We start from the raw sequence: 20,573 nt of genomic DNA on the forward strand, positions 1-20,573 counted from the left end.
TGGGGAAGATGGAGGGCACAAGGAGAAGGGGACGACAGAGGACGAGATGGTTGGACAGTGTTCTCGAAGCTACGAACATGAGTTTGACCAAACTGCGGGAGGCAGTGGAAGACAGGAGTGCCTGGCGTGCTCTGGTCCATGGGGTCACGGAGAGTCGGACACGACTAAACGACTAAACAATACCTAAGGTTTCCATGCAATGTATACAATAATGAGCAAGCAGGTCATATGAATTCCTTCGATCCCAAAGAGGAAGTAGCAAGTCAGTTGCATGCAAGCAATTGCCTGGTTAAGAGGAACGCAGCTCTGCGTGGCTTACGGAAGGCCTTTAAGCAACGCCGTTCTAGACAGGAAGCGAACATTGCTTAAATCCAGCGAGGGAATGCCAAGGCTGATGTTGGGAAAGATGGAGGGCAAAAGGAGAAGGGGACTCCCTGGAAAAGACCCTGATGTTGGGAAAGATGAAGGACACAAGGAGAAGGGGACTCCCTGGAGAAGACCCTGATGTTAGGAAAGATCGAGGGCACAAGGAGAAGGGGACTCCCTGGAGAAGACCCTGATGCTAGGAAAGATGGAGGGCACAAGGAGAAGGGGACTCCCTCGAAAAGCCCCAGACGTTGGGAAAGATGGAGGGCAGAAGGAGAAGGGGACTCCCTGGAAAAGCCCCAGACGTTGGGAAAGATGGAGGGCACAAGGAGAAGGGGACTCCCTGGAAAAGCTCCAGACGTTGGGAAAGATGGAGGGCACAAGGAGAAGGGGACTCCCTGGAAAAGCCCCAGACGTTGGGAAAGATGGAGGGCACAAGGAGAAGGGGACTCCCTGGAGAAGACCCTGATGTTGGGGAAGATGGAGGGCACAAGGAGAAGGGGACTCCCTGGAAAAGCCCCAGACGTTGGGAAAGATGGAGGGCACAAGGAGAAGGGGACTCCCTGGAGAAGACCCTGGTGCTGGGAAAGATGGAGGGCACAAGGAGAAGGGGACTCCCTGGAGAAGACCCTGATGTTGGGGAAGATGGAGGGCACAAGGAGAAGGGGACTCCTAGGAGAAGACCCTGATGTTGGGGAAGATGGAGGGCACAAGGAGAAGGGGACTCCCTGGAGAAGACCCTGATGTTGGGAAAGATGGAGGGCACAAGGAGAAGGGGACTCCCTGGAAAAGCCGCTGACGTTGGGAAAGATGGAGGGCACAAGGAGAAGGGGACTCCCTGGAAAAGCCCCTGATGCTGGGAAAGATGGAGGGCACAAGGAGAAGGGGACTCCCTGGAAGAGACCCTGATGTTGGGGAAGATGGAGGGCACAAGGAGAAGGGGACGACAGAGGACGAGATGGTTGGACAGTGTTCTCGAAGCTACGAACTTGAGTTTGACCAAACTGCGGGAGGCAGTGCAAGACAGGAGTGCCTGGCGTGCTCTGGTCCATGGGGTCACAAAGAGTCGGACACGACTAAACGACTAAACAACAAGATTAAAAATGCACGGAAACCTCAGTCGTTCGAAACTTCCCGAGACAATAGATCCTAGTGGTGCAAATCACAACGCATTCCCAGTCCAACTCTGAAATAACTCACAATGATGTCTCTATTATGTGAGTGGATAAAAGCATTACTATTGTATTTAGACCCCCCCCCCCCGAGCTTCTTCCTTCATAAGTGAGTTCGCATTCTTCCTCTGCCCATGCATTCATGTTCGTGGTACCCTTCGCCCTAACTCTGCGGCACTGCCAAGTCTTTAAGGTTCAGATAGTTAACAAACATGCCATCACTAATACGAAAAGATACACAAATCATAGAATCATAGAGTTGGAAGAGACCACAAGGGCCATCCAGTCCAACCCCCTACCAAGCAGGAAACACCATCAAAGCATTCCTGACAGATGCCTGTCAAGCCTCTGCTTAAAGTCCTCCAAAGAAGGAGACTCCACCACACTCCTTGGCAGCAAATCCCACTGCCGAACAGCTCTTACTGTCAGGAAGTTCTTCCTAACGTTGAGGTGGAATCTTCTTTCTTGTAATTTGAATCCATTGCTCCGTGTCTGCTTCTCTGGAGCAGCAGAAAACAACCTTTCACCCTCCTCCATATGAAATCCTTTCATATCTTTGAACATGGCTATCATATCACCCCTTCACCTTCTCTTCTCCAGGCTAAACATACCCAGCTCCCTAAGCCGTTCCTCATAAGGCATTTTTTCCAGGCCTTTGCCCTCTTCTGGACACGTTCCAGCTTGTCAGTATCCATGTTGAGATCCCTGGTGCGGATCCGGAATTGGCCTTCGCCGTCACGTACAGACTCACTGTTAAAATCCATGTTGAGATCCCTCAGCTACGAGGGATCGCCAAAGAAAAAGTAGAAGGCGACGACGTTAGGTTTCCATTTTCAGATGATTTTTTAATGTAGGGAAGCCCACAAAAGGGCTATCTTCCTGTCCAAGACGGCACAGTTCATAATGGGACCTCCTTTCTCAGATATGGACCTCATTTTGGGGTTGTGAGAGGCTAGCCCACCCCCACACCTCCACAACTAAACCATTTGCTTTCTGTGTGATCAATGAAGTGGGGACTTCCCTGTCAGGAGATCAGGGCAGGGTTAGGGTTAGACAATGATGTTGGGAAAGATGGAGGGCAGAAGGAGAAGCGGACTGGCTGGACAGTGTTCTCGAAGCTACGAACATGAGTTTGACCAAACTGCGGGAGGCAGTGGAAGACAAGGTTGACTATGGTCCACGGGGTCACGAAGAGTCGGACACGACTCAACGACTCAACAACAACAATGCCAATTAAAAGTGATGATGATGTAAGGGGCAAGCGGGCGGTTCATAGAATTATAGAATCCGAGAGTTGGAAGAGACCCCAAGGGCCATCCAGTCCAACCCCCTGCCAAGCAGGAAACACCATCAAAGCACTCTTGACAGATGCCTGTCAAGCCTCTGCTTCAAGACCTCCAAAGAAAGAGACTCACTCCACCACACTCCTTGGCAGGAAATCCCACTGTCGAACAGCTCTTACTGTCAGGAAGTTCTTCCTCATGTTGAGGTGGAATCTTCTTTCTTGTAAAAAACTTTTTTTAAAAAAAAAGCCTTCTGTGCTCCAAAGGTCTTTATCTTACTACGCTAGGGATCATATAGCTATATTTGAAATTTCATGCATATCCCGTGGGGGGGGGGGTGTCGCAGGGTGCCTATGTGAGTGGGGCGAGAATCGGACACGACTCAACAACAACAATACCAATTAAAAGTGATGATGATGGGGCAAGAGGGTGGTTCATAGAATCCTAGAATTGGAAGAAACCCCAAGGGCCATCCAGTCCAACCCCCTGCCAAGCAGGAAACACCATCAAAGCACTATTGACAGATGGCTGTCAAGCCTCTGCTTCAAGACCTCCAAAGGAGACTCACTCCACCACACTCCTTGGCAGCAAATCCCACTGTCGAACAGCTCTTACTGTCAGGAAGTTCTTCCTCATGTTGAGGTGGAATCTTCTTTCTTGTAAAAAAACGTGTTGTTGTTTTTTAAACTACACTAGGGATTATATAGCTATATTTGAAATTTCATGCATATCCCGTCGGGGGGGGGGGGGTGTCGCAGGGGTGCCTATGCGTGTGGGGCGAGAAGAGTCGGATCCTGCCCCGCCCCTGCCCCTCCCTTCCCCTTCCCCTCACCCATCTTCTCTCGGAGCCCCCTCAGGGGCGGCAGGGGCGGAGGCGAGGCGGCGGCGAGGCTCTCGGGGCCCGCGGCGACGCCGTTGCCCTCCGCCATCTTCGGACCCCTGAGGCGGCGGCCACCGACTTTGAGGCGCGGAGGCGGCGGCGTTGCGCATGCGCCCTTCAGCGCCCCGCCGTGCGTGCGTCCGGCGGGACTACGTCAGAGAAAAGGAGCGGCGTCCGCTCGAGCCCCGCCCTCGGCAGTGTTTCCCGCCAAAAATTCACCCGACTTCGGCGGACGGACGGGAGGCGCACGCGCAGTCACGCCTCGCACCCGCCCGTGGGTTTAGGGGGCGTGGCGTGCGTGCGTGCGTGCGCGCCTGACTCCGCCCCCGGCGGCGCCTCGTTCCCCCTTTAGAGCTCTCTCTCTCTCTCTGGAGCGGCGGGTTCGAATCTCCCTTTTGCCCGCCAAAAATTACCTCAAACCCGGGAAATTGAAACCCCGCGGAGTCGCGCGTCGCTTCTTGTCCCCCGCCGGAGGAGGACGTACACGTGCCGCGTCATCCTGACGTGGAAAGCCCGTCGCTCGCTTCTCCTCCGGGGTTGCCGGGAACTGTAGTTTCCTCCTTGGGGCGCTGCGGTTCCCAGACGCCCGGCGTCCACGGCAGTTGCCAGGATTCGTCGGGGGAAGCCAGGCGGTTTCGGCGGCGGCGGGGCCCCCAGAAAATTTATATGTATATGAATTATAAATGTGTGTGTGTGTGTCTGTATATAAACACACACACACACACACTTATATATATATATAAATATATAAAATATATAAATATGTGTGTGTGTATATATAAAAACAAACAACTTATATATATATATATATATATATATATATAAATTTTATATATAAAATATATAAATGTGTGTGTGTGTGTATATATAAAAACAAACTTATATGTATATAAATTTTATATATAAAATATGTGTGTGTGTGTCTATATAAAAACACTTATATGGATATAAATTTTATATTATATATATATATATATATATATATATATATATATATATATATATATGTGTGTGTGTGTGTGTGTGTGTGTGTGTGTATATATATAAACAAACACACACTTATATGTATATAAATTTTATATATAATATATATATGTGTGTGTATATAAACAAAAACACACTTATATGTATATAAATTTATATATAAAATAGCGTTATTAATATGAAAAGAAGTGTTATAACCTGTATGATAATGTCCCGAAATAAATGTACCCCTCCTCTATTGAAGTTGCTCATGTGCGCTAGAACACTCAGTTGCAGTAAACAAAACATGCTCTGGACACGCGCTTCACTTAGGCAGCAGCTAATGTTGCGAAGGGCTGAACCAATAAACCGACCATTAAAATTATGGACTGGACATTTCTTTGGGCAAATTTAGCAGGGAATCAAATACTTTCCCCCCTCCCTGTTTAACTTCTCTTTCCAGTCTGTTTCTGAAATTCTTCCATAATATGACAGATACTTTGAGATCTTGTATAGCAGCCACGTCCAACAGAAAGATCGTGATATACCAGTAGATCACTGGACGTCTGTGGTAATCATAGAATCCTAGAATTGGAAGAGACCCCAAGGGCCAGCCAGTCCAACCCCGCCGAGCAGGAAACACCATCAAAGCATTCTTGACAGATGGCTGTCAAGCCTCTGCTTCAAGACCTCCAAAGAAGGAGACTCACTCCACCACATTCCTTGGCAGCAAATCCCGCTGTCGAACAGCTCTTACTGTCAGGAAGTTCTTCCTCATGTTGAGGTGGAATCTTCTTTCTTGTAAAAAACTTTTTTTTTTTTTAAATGCCTGCTCTTAGACACGACTCAACGACTTAACAACAACACCACCAATTAAAAGTGATGATGATGTAAGGGGCAAGAGGGTGGTTCATAGAATCCTAAAATTGCAATTCGGCAACTTCTCTTTCCAGTCTGTTTCTGAAATTCTTCTGTAATATGACAGATACTTTGAGATCTTGTATACCAGCCAGGTCCAACAGGTAGATCGTGATATACCAGTAGATCACTGGACGTCTGTGGTAATCATAGAATCATAGAGTTGGAAGAGACCACAAGGGCCATCCAGTCCAACCCCCTGCCAAGCAGTAAACACCATCAAAGCATTCTTGGCATATGCCCATCAAGCCTCTGCTTCAAGACCTCCAAAGAAGGAGACTCCACCACACTCCTTGGCAGCAAATTCCACTGCCAAACAGCTCTTACTGTCAGGAAGTTCTTCCTAATGTTGAGGTGGAATCTTCTTTCTTGTAGTTTGAATCCATTGCTCCGTGTCCACTTCTCTGGAGCAGCAGAAAACAACCTTTCACCCTCCTCTATATGACATCCTTTTATATATTTGAACATGGCTATCATATCACCCCTTAACCTTCTCTTCTCCAGGCTAAACATACCCAGCTCCCTAAGCCGTTCCTCATAAGGCATCGTTTCCAGGCCTTTGACCATTTTGGTTGCCCTCCTCTGGACACGTTCCAGCTTGTCAGTATCCTTCTTGAACTGTGGTGCCCAGAACTGGACACAGTACTCCAGGTGAGGTCTGACCAGAGCAGAATACAGTGGTACTATTACTTCCCTTGATCCAGACGCTATACTCCTATTGATGCAGCCCAGAATTGCATTGGCTTTTTGAGCTGCTGCATCACACTGTTGACTCATGTCAAGTTGGTGGTCTACCAAGACTCCTAGATAAAACAGTGCAAGTGGATTAGACTTTTCCTAAATCACTCTAATTTAATTTCCTAATTCACTCTAAAGCTGAAAGGAAGGAGAAGACCATAAACCCATGGGAGCTGCCATGCTATTTGTTTTCTAAGGGGGGGCAGCGATCACAGTCACAACATTGAGGAATTTCTAGCCTTCACAATGGCTGTATGTAGTAGGAGAGACAGTGCTAGTAAGGGAGGGGAGGAGGGAGGATTAGATAGTGTGGAATGTGGGAGTGGGCAGGGCTTGTTGCCTTCACTTCTTCTTTTCAATGGTCATTTTCTTTTAAAACAGTCCTCTCCTGTCAAGTGTCTGTAAACCGGGGAGCCGAGCGTGCGCACAAGCTATTTCCGTTGCTTTTCCAGGTCGGAAGTCAGTAGCCGCGCCGGTAAGAGCGGGCGGCTGCAGCGGGGGTCCCCGGGCGCCACATAAAAGAGCCTTGGGGGCCATATGTGCCCCCGGGCCATAATCTGGGGACCCCTGCACCATGGAAAGGGAAAAAGACGATATAAATACTGTGTAGGTTCGGAATGTACTGCTTTGCTGAGTGACCCCCCCCCTTCCCTCCCCCCTCTCTTTTCCTCCCTGTGCTGAAACTCATACATTATTTTCTAGCCCTTTTTTGGCGGGGAAGTGGGGTTGGTGTCGTCTGCAAACGTGCTCAGGATGCCCTCAAGCCCATCATCCAAGTCATTGATAAAGATGTTGAATAAGACTGGGCCCAAGACAGAACCCTGTGGCACCCCACTAGTCACTACTCTCCAGGATGAAATCTCCAGAATGTTTCAATGTCTTTTTAGTCTTTGCTGGAAGCCGGCCAGAGTGGCTGGGGAAACCCAGCCAGATGAGCCGGGTATAAATATGATAATGAATTATTATGGGCTGGTCCTGGGGCGGATTCCTTTCCCGAGCTGCCTCTTGTTTTGAAGAATGAATCCAAATAACCGCAGGAATAAGCAAACTCAACAAAAAGTATTGCCAAAAATACAGAGGAAACGCTCCGAGTCAGTGATTTTCATTTTTATTTGTCCGACACTTATCTGGAAATAGAAGCCGTTACAGTGAGCAAGCAGAAAGAAACACAAGAGGAGGGAAGACCCCTTCTTCCCTCGCCTTTTAAAAACTACACACAGTGGTTAACCTTTCCAGAACATCTTCTGGTGGAAAGCAAAAGCTTAATTCCCTCATCTCCGGGCCTAATCTCCCTCGTTTACTCCCAAGTAGATGCATAGCCTTTCTCCGCTGGTGGCAAAATTCAGAATTTTCTGAGCACTGGGCTCGGGGGGCGACTAAATGCTTCTCGCCAGTATTATTATCTATATCCAGCCCAAACGAAGAGAACTGGCGCTGCAAAGATTGAAGATTTAACCTCGGGGCTTGGGACCGATGCTTCTCGCTGATCTTAACTATATACAGATAATCGATATAATCCAGCCTATATTAAGCCCAAACAAAGGGAAACTACAAAAGGTTTAAGCACAGCTCGGGGCGACGCACCTGAGGTTCAAATTGGGAATATAACGAAAGGCGCGTCCGGCCGGCCACAGGTTATCAATTATCGGCACTGAGAGCGTGGGAAATGCGCCGCTCTGAATCTTTTCGGCGTCGGGCGGGGAAGCCATTTGGAAAATAGCCCATTGGGAAATAAAAAGTATACACACTTTCCCCTCCAATCGATCATTTGATGGGCTGAAAGCCGTTGAACAACACTTCGGACGTGAAAAAATAACCACAATCTTCCCAACAAGCTCACTGAAGCGGAGGTGGAAACCCATACTTACCTGGAAGAGCTGCATTTGACTAAGCCAAAGCACGTAATTGTTCCGTCAACTGAGAAATGCACGTCCGAATGCGCCAACCTGGGCAAAAACCAACGCTCTTTTTATTCTGTTTTCAGCCTCTGTACATAATTTGACGCCGCCCTGGAAGGATGCCCCCCCACTTTACGCCTTAAATTACTTTTTTTTTTTACAGCGCAGTCAACCCGGCACAAATTGAAGCTGAAAAAGCCTAAATGTTACGTCTTAAATTGCGTTTGCTTTTTCCTGTGCGGTTAAGCCAGCGCGAGTTGAAGCTGGGGGAAAAATGCAAACTGCTACGTCTTAAAAAATTGCGTTTGCTTTTTCGGCACAATTGAACCAGCATGGATTGAAGCTGGGGGGGGGGGACCCAAAACTTTCGGCCTTAAAATCGCGTTTGCTTTTTGCGCGCAGCCGACCTGGCCTGAATTAAAGCCAAAGAAACCAGCAAGAAGTCCGACAGTAAGAAAGCGGATGTCGGTTTAAGTGGTTTATAAAACCCGTAAAAGCAGCGGCGGCACGTTTTCCCTCCCGCCAACCTCAGAAGAAGGTTGGTGGACTTAAAGAGAGCCACTGGCGGACCGAGAGGAATTCTTAAAAACGTTATCTTTAAAAGCTCCAGATTCGTATAGGAAGGGGGGGGGAGAGACTCGTTCACGGGAAATCCGAATCGACTGCCCGTTCGTTCGCGCCTCCTCACAGCAAGAAGATCTGGGAAAATAGGGATTTTCGGGGGGGGGGGTCGGAAATCACTGGCCTCCCGGTCATGCAAGAGCTAGAGTCTCCGGTCGCCACCCAAATCGTATCCTTGGGCTGCCGCTTCCCTCTGCTCCGGAAGGAGGGATGCCTATCCTGACGGATTTCCATTTTGCGGCTCCGGGTTCTTTAGGCCGATTCCCCGGTCTCGGCGGGCTTGAGAATGTGGTCCGGCTTGTGGCCGGCGGAGAAGTGCTCCCACATCAGGAGGTAGAGGCGCTCCAGTTCTAGGGTGTACTGCTTGGTGTTGAAGAGGGGGCTGGATATCCTCTGCTTCCATACCTTGCCGCGGATCTTCTTCAGGCTAGGGGAGAAAAGCCTTCGTTTAGTAAGAATTAATTACGAGTCATTTGTTTCTTAATCAACGTTCCTAAAAGAAAAGGACTTTCAAACTACAAGAAAGAAGATTCCACCTCAACATGAGGAAGAACTTCCTGACAGTAAGAGCTGTTCGGCAGTGGGATTTGCTACCAAGGAGTGTGGTGTAGTCTCCTTCTTTGGAGGTCTTGAAGCAGAGGCTTGACAGCCATATGTCAAGAATGCTTTGATGGTGTTTCCTGCTTGGCAGGGGGTTGGACTGGATGGCCCTTGTGGTCTCTTCCAACTCTATGATTCTATGATAGCCATGTTCAAATATATAAAAGGATGTCATATAGAGGGTGAAAGGTTGTTTTCTGCTGCTCCAGACCACAAGGGCCATCCAGTCCAACCCCCTGCCAAGCAGGAAACGCCTCTGCTTTTGGTTTGAATCCATTGCTCCGTGTCCGCTTCTCTGGAGCAGCAGAAAACAACCTTTCACCCTCCTCTATATGACATCCTTTGACCATTTTGGTTGCCCTCCTCTGGACTTTTCCGCTTTGCGCGTGCTCTTCGAGAACCCGAGCGCCCGACGGGGCTTCCGATACTGGAAGCCGCACCCTTGGGGTTCCAAACGTTTCAGAAGCTGGGCAGATTTTCAGAACGGATTCCGATTGACTTCTGAGATACGACTGTATGAGGAAAGGCTTCACCATGAAACTGATTTTGCTCTTTGTCAAAAATGTATGATTTGTTGTTAGAATGGTATACAAAAGATGAACTTACAAAAGCTCATACAAAAATAAAAACTTAGTTGGTCTTTAAGGTGCTACTGAAAGAATTTTTTTATTTTGCTTTGACAAAAGATGTGATGATAAAATGGGCAAAAGAATTTGGGTATAATATTGAATACGATGCGTGGTTGAAATTGTGGAATCAAACATTGAAGTTTACTGCATGTACCGCCCTGAAAGAGAATGTTTTGAAGATGATGTATAGGTGGTATTTAACACCAGCAAAACTGGCTAAGATGTACAGGATGAGTAGTAAAACATGCTGGAAATGTAAAGAGAAGGACGGTGAATTTTATCATATGTGGTGGACATGCGAAAAAATTCAAAGATTTTGGGAAATGATCTATAATGAACTGAAAAAGATTTTTAAATACACCTTTCCCAAAAAACCGGAGGCTTTTTTATTAGGACTTATAGGACAGCAGATTGTAAAAGGAGACCAAGTACTATTTATGTATGCGACAACCGCGGCTAGGACTTTGCTAGCCCAAAAAATGGAAAACTCAGGAGTTACCGACGATTGAAGAGCGGCAGACGAAAATGATGGATTATGCGGAATTAGCAAGACTGACTAGCAGGATCCGAAACCAGGGAGAGGCAAGGTTCCAAAAAGACTGGAGTAAATTTGTGGACTATATGGAGAGGAACTGTAGAAGTTTAAAGACACTTGCAGGACTGAAATAAATCCTACGAAATGACTAAGCAGAGGGAGTAAAGGAACTGCGAGACAGGAGTGGATAAGAAAACCGATTGAGGGGAGGGAGGGAAGTCAAAGCTCGGCAGAGCACAGGGAATTTGAGATAGTTGAATAGATGCTAAAAGGAGAAAGGTTTGTGTTTATCGTGTGTTGTGTTTGTTGTTGAATGTTTTGTTATTGTTTAATGTGTTTATTTAACCATGGATAATGGTAAGCTGGATGTGGTCAAAAATGAGATGGCAAGAATAAATATTGACATCCTGGGCATCAGTGAACTAAAATGGAAGGGAATGGGCGAACCTTTTAATGAGGGTGAAAGAGGAGAGCGCAAAATATGGTCTGAAGCTCAACATCAAAAAAAACCAAGATCATGGCCACTGGTCCCATCACCTCCTGGCAAATAGAAGGGGAAGAAATGGAGGCAGGGAGAGATTTTACTTTCTTGGGCTCCTTGATCACTGCAGATTGTGACAGCAGTCACGAAATTAAATGACGCCTGCTTCTCGGGAGAAAAGCAATGACAAACCTAGACAGCATCTTAAAAAGCAGAGACATCACCTTGCCGACAAAGGTCCGTATAGTTCAAGCTATGGTTTTCCCCGTAGTGATGTATGGAAGTGAGAGCTGGACCACAAAGAAGGCTGTTCGTCGAAGAATTGATGCTTTTGAATTCTGGTGCTTGCGGAGACTCTTGAGAGTCCCATGGACTGCAAGAAGATCAAACCTATCCATTCTGAAGGAAATCAGCCCTGAGTGCTCATTGGAAGGACAGATCCTGAAGCTGAGGCTCCAATACTTTGGCCACCTCATGAGAAGAGAAGTCTCCCTGGAAAGAGGTGGACGACAGAGGACGAGATGGCTGGACAGTGTTCTCGAAGCTACGAACATGAGTCTGCCCAAACTGCGGGAGGCAGTGCAAGACAGGAGTGCCTGGCGTGCTATGGTCCATGGGGTCACGAAGAGTCGGACACAACTAAACAACAACAAAATGTGTTTATTTGAAAATTTAATAAATTGTTTTTTTTTAAAGGGAAAATAAAGAAACTAATTTTGCTCTCTCCAGTGACGCTTTCAACCTTGCAAATTCTCCTATATACAGTGGTCCCTTGGTTCTCAAGCTTAACCTGTTTGGGAAGTCTTTTCCAAAACCAAAGCCTTCCGAAACCAAGGAGGCCAGCAAGCCTGAACCTTTCTGTAAAACAGGTACAGGTAACCTTTCTGTAAAACAGGTAGCCCGTTTGCGAAGTCTGTTCCAAAACCAAGGCACGCTTTCCCATGGAAAGGAATGCAAAAGGGATTTATCCCTTCCAGACTTTTAAAAGCAACTCCTCAAACAGTCATTTGACATGAATTTTGCTCTCCAACAAGACCATGGATCCGTAAAAGGAAAGCAATAGCTAATGTACCGCAGCCACGCAATCGATCAATCCAGTTGCTGAACTGGGCTCCACACAGTCACAAAAACAAAACGGAGAGAGCCACAAACACGCAAAAAACATAGCAAAAACGGACAGACCTCACTGCAACACTCAAAAGTGTGGAACAAAAAAAGGAAGTGTGGCACGCAAAACGGAAGCGTGGCACTGAAATTGGAAGCATGGCACTGAAAACGGAAGTGTGGCACTCAAAACGGAAGTCTGGCACTCAAAACGGAAGTCTGGCACTCAAAACGAAAGTGTGGCACTGAAACTGGAAGCGTGGCACTGAAATTGGAAGCGTTGCACTCAGAACGGAAGTGTGGCACTCAAAATGGAAGTGTGGCACTCAAAACGCAAGTGTGGCGCTCAAAACGGAAGTGTGGCATTTAAAACAGAAGTGTGGCACTCAAAACGGAAGTCTGGCACTCAAAACGGAAGTCTGGCACTCAAAACGAAAGTGTGGCACTGAAATTGGAAGTGTGGCACTCAAAACCAAGTGTGGCACTCAAAAAGGAGGTGTGGCACTCAGAACCGAAGTGTGGCACTCAGAACCGAAGTGTGGCACTCAGAACTGAAGTGTGGCACTCAGAACTGAAGTGTGGCACTCAAAACGGAAGCGTGGCACCAAAAAGGAAGTGTGGCACTCAAAACGCAAGTGTGGCACTCAAAACGGAAGCGTGGCACCAAAAAGGAAGTGTGGCACTCAAAACGGAAGTGTGGCTCTCAAAACGCAAATGTGGCACTCGGAACGGAAGTGCGGCATTGAAAACAGAAGTGTGGCACTCGAAAAGGAAGTGTGGCCTTCAGAACAGAGCACATTCGGCTTCCGGGGGGAAAGTCCACAAACCGTAACACTTCCTTCTGGGCTTGCAGCGTTTGGCTTCTGAGTCATTTTGAGTGCCAAAGTATTTGAGCGCCACGGCGCCACTGTACTGCAGAAAGGTTTTTCTCCAAAGAAATAAATAGGATGCTGAATGCTACAATTGGGTTTCGTGAGCTGCGCAGCCAGTGCTGCGGCCTCTTCCACCCCTAGTTGCACGTCTACTTACTATTCCGGATCGGTCCCCAGTTTCACAGCGACGTCTTCGTATTCCTGCCGGCTCTTCGCAATGAGCTCGGGGCACCCGAGGCAACTGAGCTGGGAGGCGGCAACACGCGAGGCGAGGGTCTCCCCTGCAAAACGGAGGGCAGCCGGTCATGAAAAGCTCCCTCGCAAACATGGTCTGTCCTCGTCTTGTGGAGCGTGGGTCGGCAAACTAAGGCCCAGGGGCTGGATCTGGCACAATCGCCTCCTAAATCCGGCCTGCGGGTGGTCCAGGAATCGGGAGTGTTTTGACACGGATAGAATGTGTCCTTTTAATTGAAAATGCATCTCTGGGTGATTTATGGGACATACAAATCCGTTCGTATTTATCCCCAAAAATACAATCCGGCCCCCCGCAAGGTCTGATGGACAGTGGACCGGACCCCTGCTGAGGTGGTCCTATCCTTAACCCCTATCCCTATCCATAATTCCTATCTCTAGCCCAGGCATCCCCAAACATCGGCCCTCCAGATGTTTTGGACTACAATTCCCATCATCCCCGACCACTGGTCCTAGAATCATAGAACCATAGAGTTGGAAGAGACCACAAGGGCCATCCAGTCCAACCCCCTGCCAAGCAGGAAACACCATCAAAGCATTCTTGACATATGTTAGCTCGGGATCATGGGAGTTGTAGGCCAAAACATCTGGAGGGCCGCAGTTTGGGGATGCCTGCCCTATATTTCTAACTCCTATCCCTAACCTTTTATGTCAAGCCCCTAACCCTAATTCCTATTTCTAACCCCTAACCCCAAACTCCTATCTCTAGCGCAGGGGTCAGCAAACTTTTTCAGCAGGGGGCCGGGCCACTGTCCCTCAGACCTTGTGGGGGGCCAGACTATATTTTTTGGGGGGGAAATATGAACAAATTCCTATGCCCCACAAAAAACCAAGAGATGCATTTTCAATAAAAGGACAACACATTCTACTCATGTCAAAACACCAGGCAGGCCCCACAAATAACCCAGAGATGCATTTTCAATAAAAGGACACATTCGACTCATGTAAAAACACCAGGCAGGCCCCACAAATAACCCAGAGATGCATTTTCAATAAAAGGACACATTCTACTCATATCAAAACATGCTGATTCCCGGACTGTCCGTGGGCCGGATTTAGAAGGCGATTGGCCGCATCCGGCGCCCGGGCCTTAGTTTGGGAGCCCCTGCCCTAACCCCTACCCCTAACTCCTATCTCTAGCCCCTAGCCCCATCCCTAACCCCTATCCCTAACCCCTGCCGACAAAGTTTGCAGGCCCCTGTTGTTAATAATAATAGTAACAATACATTTTTATTGATACCCCGCCCTCCCCAGTCAAAACCGGGCTCAGGGCGGCTATCACCAATGAAATTACAATAAAACATAAAAAGCAATTAATTAAGATGCAGATTAAAACGCATTAAAATTTAAAATGCAATTGTTGGGCAACATCTTGGTGGCCCGAGCAGAAGGGCCCATTGCCCAAACTTGATAACCCCTTTCTGGGGGGCAGAAAGAGAATGAGATTGAAGATAATATGTGGGGAATACAGCAGGGGGGGAGGGCTGAGCAAAATTGGGACTGGGACAGAGCAGGAGTGGGATGAGGAGGAAATGGGGTGATTTTTATAGGAGGATAAAACACGGTCTGAACTCGGAAAGTATTAAGGAGCTGGCTGAAATCTCTGGAGACATCGATTCCAAGGAAAGGGGGTAGATTTAGTTTTGAGGGTGGGAATAAAAAGGGGGGGAAAGATTTTGAAAATTAATTATGAATATTTTTGGGTAAAGAATATTAGGTAATAAAAGTAAAGAGAAGTATGAAGGGTAAATGATTAAAAAGAAGTTTAAAATTGGGAGAAAGAACGTTATTTTAGATTTGGAAACTGCAACAATTAATTATTAATAAGGAAATCAAGAAGGGGAAATGAGGAAGTCCGAAATGTTTAATTTATGCTTTAGGATGTAATTAGGTGATATCATCATTGATGTCTTTTATTAATTTATGAGCAGAGGGCGATGGTTATGTTGCAAATTTATTGTATTGTATGTTGTTGGTTTTTTGTTTTTGTTCCTGTTTTGGTTTTTTGTTTTTTTGTAAGTTTATGGCTGTTTTAAATTTGGAGGTTTAAGTACATATATGTTGGTATGGGAATTGTTGTGTGATGGGCCAATGGCCGTAATAAATATCAATCAATCAATCAAATTGGAAAATATGAGTACAGTATGTCTTTTATATTTTTACTTGGGTTTTTTCTTTCTATTTCTCTTTCACTTTTTTATGTAAGATGAGTAGGAATTATCCTATATAATAAAGTCCCTATGTCTCTGCATCCAGATTCCCTGTGTCCCGTTTTCCGCGCTACTGAGCAAGTGCCCCAGGGACACAGGGATTGGACGCAGAGACTGCACGCATGCACGCACGCACACTCTCCCCACCCCACCCCCCACCCCTCTGCCCTGCACTGGCTCAATAAGCAGTTAAAACAGAGGCCACCAGGTGGAAGGCAGGAGCAGGCAGCAAGGCCCCTAAGCAGGGCAGGCCCTCTCTCAACGTGCCCAAGGGCCTGAGGAGGAAGCCGGGGTGACAAAAAATCGAGGCCCCGGCCTCTCCTCACCAACAGGCCCAAAATGGAGGCCCAGGCAGCGCAAGATAAAGCAGGCCACCAGTGGAAGGCAGGAGCAGGCAGCAAGGCCCCTAAGCAGGGCAGGCCCTCTTCTCAACGTGCCCAAGGGCCTGAGGAGGAAGCCGGGATGACCAAAAAATCGAGGCCCCGGCTTCTCCTCACTAACAGGCCCAAAATTGAGGCACAAACAGCGCAAGCAACCGGGAGACCCCCGCTGGGCCGGAACGGCCAGGAAAGGCACGGGGGAGGCCACCGAATGCTCGGCGCCAACCGTGGGACCCTCAGAAAGCGCCGGGGTGGGCGCAAGCCCCCCCGACGGCAAAGCTCCCTCCCGGATGCAGCAGGTGACTGAAAAACAGCCGCGGAGGCCAACAAAAGTAGCGGGAGCCCCCACCCCACCCCGAAAAACTGGGCATACACCCCGGAGCAGCCGCCCGGGCCATCCAGGAGCCAGAATTCGGCCACTGGGCCCTGGTAGCAGCAGCGCTATTGACAGGGAAAAATTAGGAAACGGCAGGCGCAAAAAGTGCGCGAAAACAGGGTGGGGAGGGATCTGCACTCCAAACACAAGCTTCGGAGGGGGTAAAGGAAGAAATACCCCCCCAGCCGAGCCCGGGCTGTAAAGGTAAAAAAGGGGGGGGGACTTTGGCTTCGGGTTTGAGAACGGGGGGGGGGGATAGGGATAAATTAAGGATCAAAGGGAGGGGAGAAGGAACAATCAATTAGACAAGGAATAAAAGCCCCCCACGCACCACTGCCACCGAAAAAGGCCGAATGTTCTAGCGCCTGTTTATTTTATAAGTTGACTCTGTATTTCGGTTGGAAAGTTTTTGTATTTCTTCTTTTTTGTATTTTGTATTCATACAGTACATATTGGAAAATAAAAGGGTTTGCTTTAAAAAAAAAATCCACCACGTTGCAATCATGGGTTTTGGCATCCAAGAATATAGTTGCACATTACAGGAGGCAAATTATGCAAATAACTCCTCCTCTAAATGTGTCCCACACTCTGTTCTTCTCTCACTATAATGAATTTATAATTTGAAATAAATTGCTAATGTAATGCTGAGCTAATGCAAGAGCCCCCAAACCTGGTGGGGCTATCAATGGTCCCTTGATCTTTAATGGCACAGCTGCCCTCGCACTTCTGGTGAAACTCTTCTAGAAATCATTGCTGCCTAGGAACACAAGAACTGCTGCACTAGGTCAGACCAAGGGTCCCATCGCCGACAGCAAGGACAGGTCCCAGGGTTCGGAGAAGCGCTGCGCAAGCACTTCTCCGAACCCTGGGATGTTCTAGCGCCCGTTATTGAACGGGCTGAAATACACTAGTTTAAGAATAAGGTTATGAATTGGGAGATAGGATGTAATATTATGATGTTTCATTAAAATTTGGATATGGTAAGAACTAATTATTAACAAGGATTGTAAGAAGGGGAAGTAGTTTGAAGAGATGTGATAATACTGTCTTTTTGCCTTTTTTATTATTTGTATTTTTTTTAATTTTTCTTTTTTTCTTCTTCTTTATGTAAAACTCAATAAAAATTATTATTTTTTAAAAAACAAACTGGATAACCCCTGAGTCTTCCTTCCCTCCCACTAGCTTAACCACCTGGCTCACAACTGAGCCCTTGGGATACGCCGGCCAACCTCCCGACCGCCCCCCAGAACCCACTCGCCCAGTGGGAACCCCAGGTCTGACTCGACGCACTGTGTCTGGGTACCCAATACCAGGACAGTACCGTGTTTCTCATATTTTAAGGCATCCCTAAAAAATAAGGCATGGCAGGATTTTGAAGACCTGGCGAAATATAAGGCATACCCCGAAAATAAGACATGCTGGTACGGTATGGCAGGGCACGCCGCGCAAAGTACCGACCCAGCAGGAGCCGGCAAAGGCAGCAGCGCGCGCTTTGCCAAGCTCCAAGCCAGCGGCGGGCTGCTGCTTTTGCTGGTTCCCGCTCCATTGGGGCTCGGCAAAGCGCGCGGGAGCCGACTTCCAGTTTCCTCGCGCTCGCATCGGACGCGCTCTGCGGGAGCTCCGAGAAAAGCTCCGTGCACAAAGCCGCTGCCTAAGGGGTCTAGGGGCAACGCGAGGCTAAGCGACCCCCTAAAAGCCCTGGGGTGAACCAGGGCGAAACAATAGCCTGCAGCGCGGCTGGAGAAGCCCCTGAAGCCCACCCACCCCACTTCAAGGAAGAGGCGCCGGTGGAGTTTATATCGGGGACCAGAAGGGAGAAAACAAAGGAAGCCCTTCTAGTTATACAAAAGAGGATAACGTCGAAGAGACATTGAATTTTAAACTCCAACCTCCAAATCTTGAATAAAATGGACAATACCTTTATGTGCAATTAATGAGTAAGAACAGAAAAATGGAGTAGCGTGCTTCTGAGCTGGGCTGGGCTGATTAACAACCAGGAAGGAAGACGACAGAGTGCATAGTATTGCAAAGCGGGAGGAGAGAGAGGAGGAGAAAGAGACTGACGTGAGTGAGTGATAGCGACGCCAAGAGGTGAAAGAACAGACTCACAAGGAAGGCAAACCCCAGCCCAGCGGGCTGCTGCCTTTGCTGGTTCCCGCTCAGTCGGGGCTCGGCAAAAAATAAGACATCCCCGAAAATAAGCCATAGGCTTATTTTCTTGAGTTAAAATTAATATAAGACATGTCTTAAAATATGAGAAACACGGTATGCACAATCGTCGCCATCACCCCAATACCGACTTCGAACCGCCACCTCACCTGGCATGGTCACCATGGGGGTTCCAGCCCAGAGGACATCCATGCCAGTGGTGTGGCCGTTGCAGAGGGGGGTGTCCAGGCAGACGTCGGCCAGCTGCCCCCTCCTCACGTGCTCCTCTTTGGGGGCCACCGGAGAGAAGATGATCCGGTTCTGGGGGAGGCCCATGTTCTGCGCGTACTGCTGGATGTTTGGTTCCCCCACGGCCGGGAAACGCAGCAGCCACAGGACGCTGTTTGGGACACGCTTCAGAATCTGCAAGAGATAACAACAACGACAAGAACAATTATTATTTATTCTTTCTACCTCGCCCATCCAGCTGGGTCTCCCCGGCCACTCTGTGTGGCTTCCAGTAGCAGTAGTAATAGCAGTTGTTTTTATTATTGTTATTGTTGTTGTTATTTATTTCTACCCCGCCCATCCAGCCACTTTGGGCGGCTTCATAGCTGCCAAGTCTCCCGTATTCCCCGGGAAACCCCCGTCCACTCTGCGTGGCTTCCAGTAGTAGTAGTTATTATTGTTGTTGTTCTTATTGTTGTTGTTGTTGTTATTATTTATTTCTACCCCGCCCATCCAGCTGGGTCTCCCCAACCACTCTGCATGGCTTCCAGGAGTAGTAGTACTGTAGTAGTAATTATTATCATTGTTGTTATTTATTTCTACCCTGCCCATCCAGCCACTCTGGGCGGCTTCATAGCTGCCAAGTCTCCCGTATTCCCCGGGAAACCCCCGTTTTCCCGGCTGTTCCCAGCCGGAAAAACGGATTTTTTCCCCCCGGTTTAGTCTGGCGCGGCGGCCATTTTGGAACTGGGCGGAGCATGCCCAGAAGCGACTTTGGGGTTTTTTGAATACTGTAATTTTTATTAGGTTTTACATGAAGAAAAAACAAGGAAAAAGAAAAGAAAAATTTAAAAAAGAAATGCAAAAATGCAGGATAATGTTACCACATCTTATTTCTTCGAACTTCTTCCCTTCCCCTTCTTCCATCCTTATTAATAATTAACTCATAACATTTCCAAATCTTAACTAGACATCATAGAATTACATCTTATCTCCCATTTCATACCTTATTCATAAAGGATTCTTATTCATTTTATATAGAAGAGTGAAGGGAAAATATAAAGAAGAAACCCAATATAATAAATAATAAAACCCAGAAGCGACTTTTGATGCTGCTCTGCCCAGTTCCAAAATGGCTGCAGCGCGACTTCTGGCGCGGCAGCTGTTTTGGAACTGGGCACAGCAGCCTCAAAAGTCGCTTCTGGGCATGCTCCGCCCAGTTCCAAAATGGCAGCAGCGCTACTTCCGGTCTGCTACTTCCGGTCCGGTCCCTTATTTTTCAGCCAGGAACTTGGCAGGTATAGGCGGTTTCCAACAAAAGGTTAAAGGTAAAGGGACCCCTGACCATTAGGTCCAGTCATGACCGAGTCTGGGGTTGTGGCGCTCATCTCACGTATTTGGCCGAGGAAGCCGGCGTACAGCTTCCAGGTCATGTGGCCAGCATGACAAAGCTGCTTCTGGTGATCCAGAGCAGCGCACGGAAACGCCGTTTACCTTCCCGCCGGAGCGGTCCCTATTTATCTACTTGCACTTTGAGGTGCTTTCGAACTGCTAGGTTGGCAGGAGCTGGGAGCGAGCAATGGGAGCTCGCCCCGTCGCGGGGATTCGAACCGCTGACCTTCTGATCGGCAAGACCTAGGCTCTGTGGTTTAACCCACAGCGCCACCTGGGTTAGAAATACATTAAAACATCCCTTCGTTCAAAACTTCCCAAAACAGGGCTGCCTTAAGTCAAGAGATGGCGTGAACTCACAGTGCAGCATCTCGCAAAACCCATGCTTCAGGAAAAAGTTGGCTGACTAATGGCATTTGATTAATAATAATAATAATAATAATAATAATAATAATAATAATAATATTTTTTCCAGTGGTTTTCCCAGCCACTCTGGGCGGCTCCCGACAGAATATTAAACAGAGTAA

General features: G+C 47.9%; 2 protein-coding genes across 30 annotated transcripts in view; both read right to left on the bottom strand.

The window, feature by feature from the left end:
• Positions 1-3,790, bottom strand: part of MAP7D3 (MAP7 domain containing 3) — a 62,306-nt gene extending 58,516 nt beyond the window's left edge. For 17 of the 27 annotated variants that reach the window (XM_088665217.1, XM_088665210.1, XM_088665212.1 and 14 more), the window contains exon 1: positions 3,654-3,790. In XM_088665217.1, the coding sequence (XP_088521343.1) occupies positions 3,654-3,750 (97 nt within the window). In that variant the 5' untranslated portion in view covers positions 3,751-3,790. Of the gene's footprint in view, positions 1-2,953 lie in introns of all 27 variants that reach the window. The other 10 variants (XM_088665228.1, XM_088665222.1, XM_088665227.1 and 7 more) reach the window with 3 other exon arrangements.
• A 3,621-nt stretch (positions 3,791-7,411) lies between these two features.
• The window catches only part of OGT (O-linked N-acetylglucosamine (GlcNAc) transferase), a 68,049-nt gene continuing 54,887 nt past the window's right edge, over positions 7,412-20,573 (bottom strand). For all 3 annotated transcript variants that reach the window (XM_060270359.2, XM_060270358.2, XM_088665235.1), the window contains exons 20-22: positions 18,597-18,849; positions 13,218-13,341; positions 7,412-9,266 (exon numbers count right to left, since the gene is read on the bottom strand). In XM_060270359.2, coding sequence (XP_060126342.1) covers positions 9,092-9,266; positions 13,218-13,341; positions 18,597-18,849 — 552 coding nt within the window. In that variant the 3' untranslated portion in view covers positions 7,412-9,091. The remainder of the gene's footprint in view (positions 9,267-13,217; positions 13,342-18,596; positions 18,850-20,573) is intronic.

This window comes from Zootoca vivipara, chromosome Z2, assembly GCF_965207765.1.
Source record: "Zootoca vivipara chromosome Z2, rZooViv2.hap1.1, whole genome shotgun sequence".
In the NCBI taxonomy this organism is placed as follows: Eukaryota; Metazoa; Chordata; class Lepidosauria; order Squamata; family Lacertidae; genus Zootoca; species Zootoca vivipara.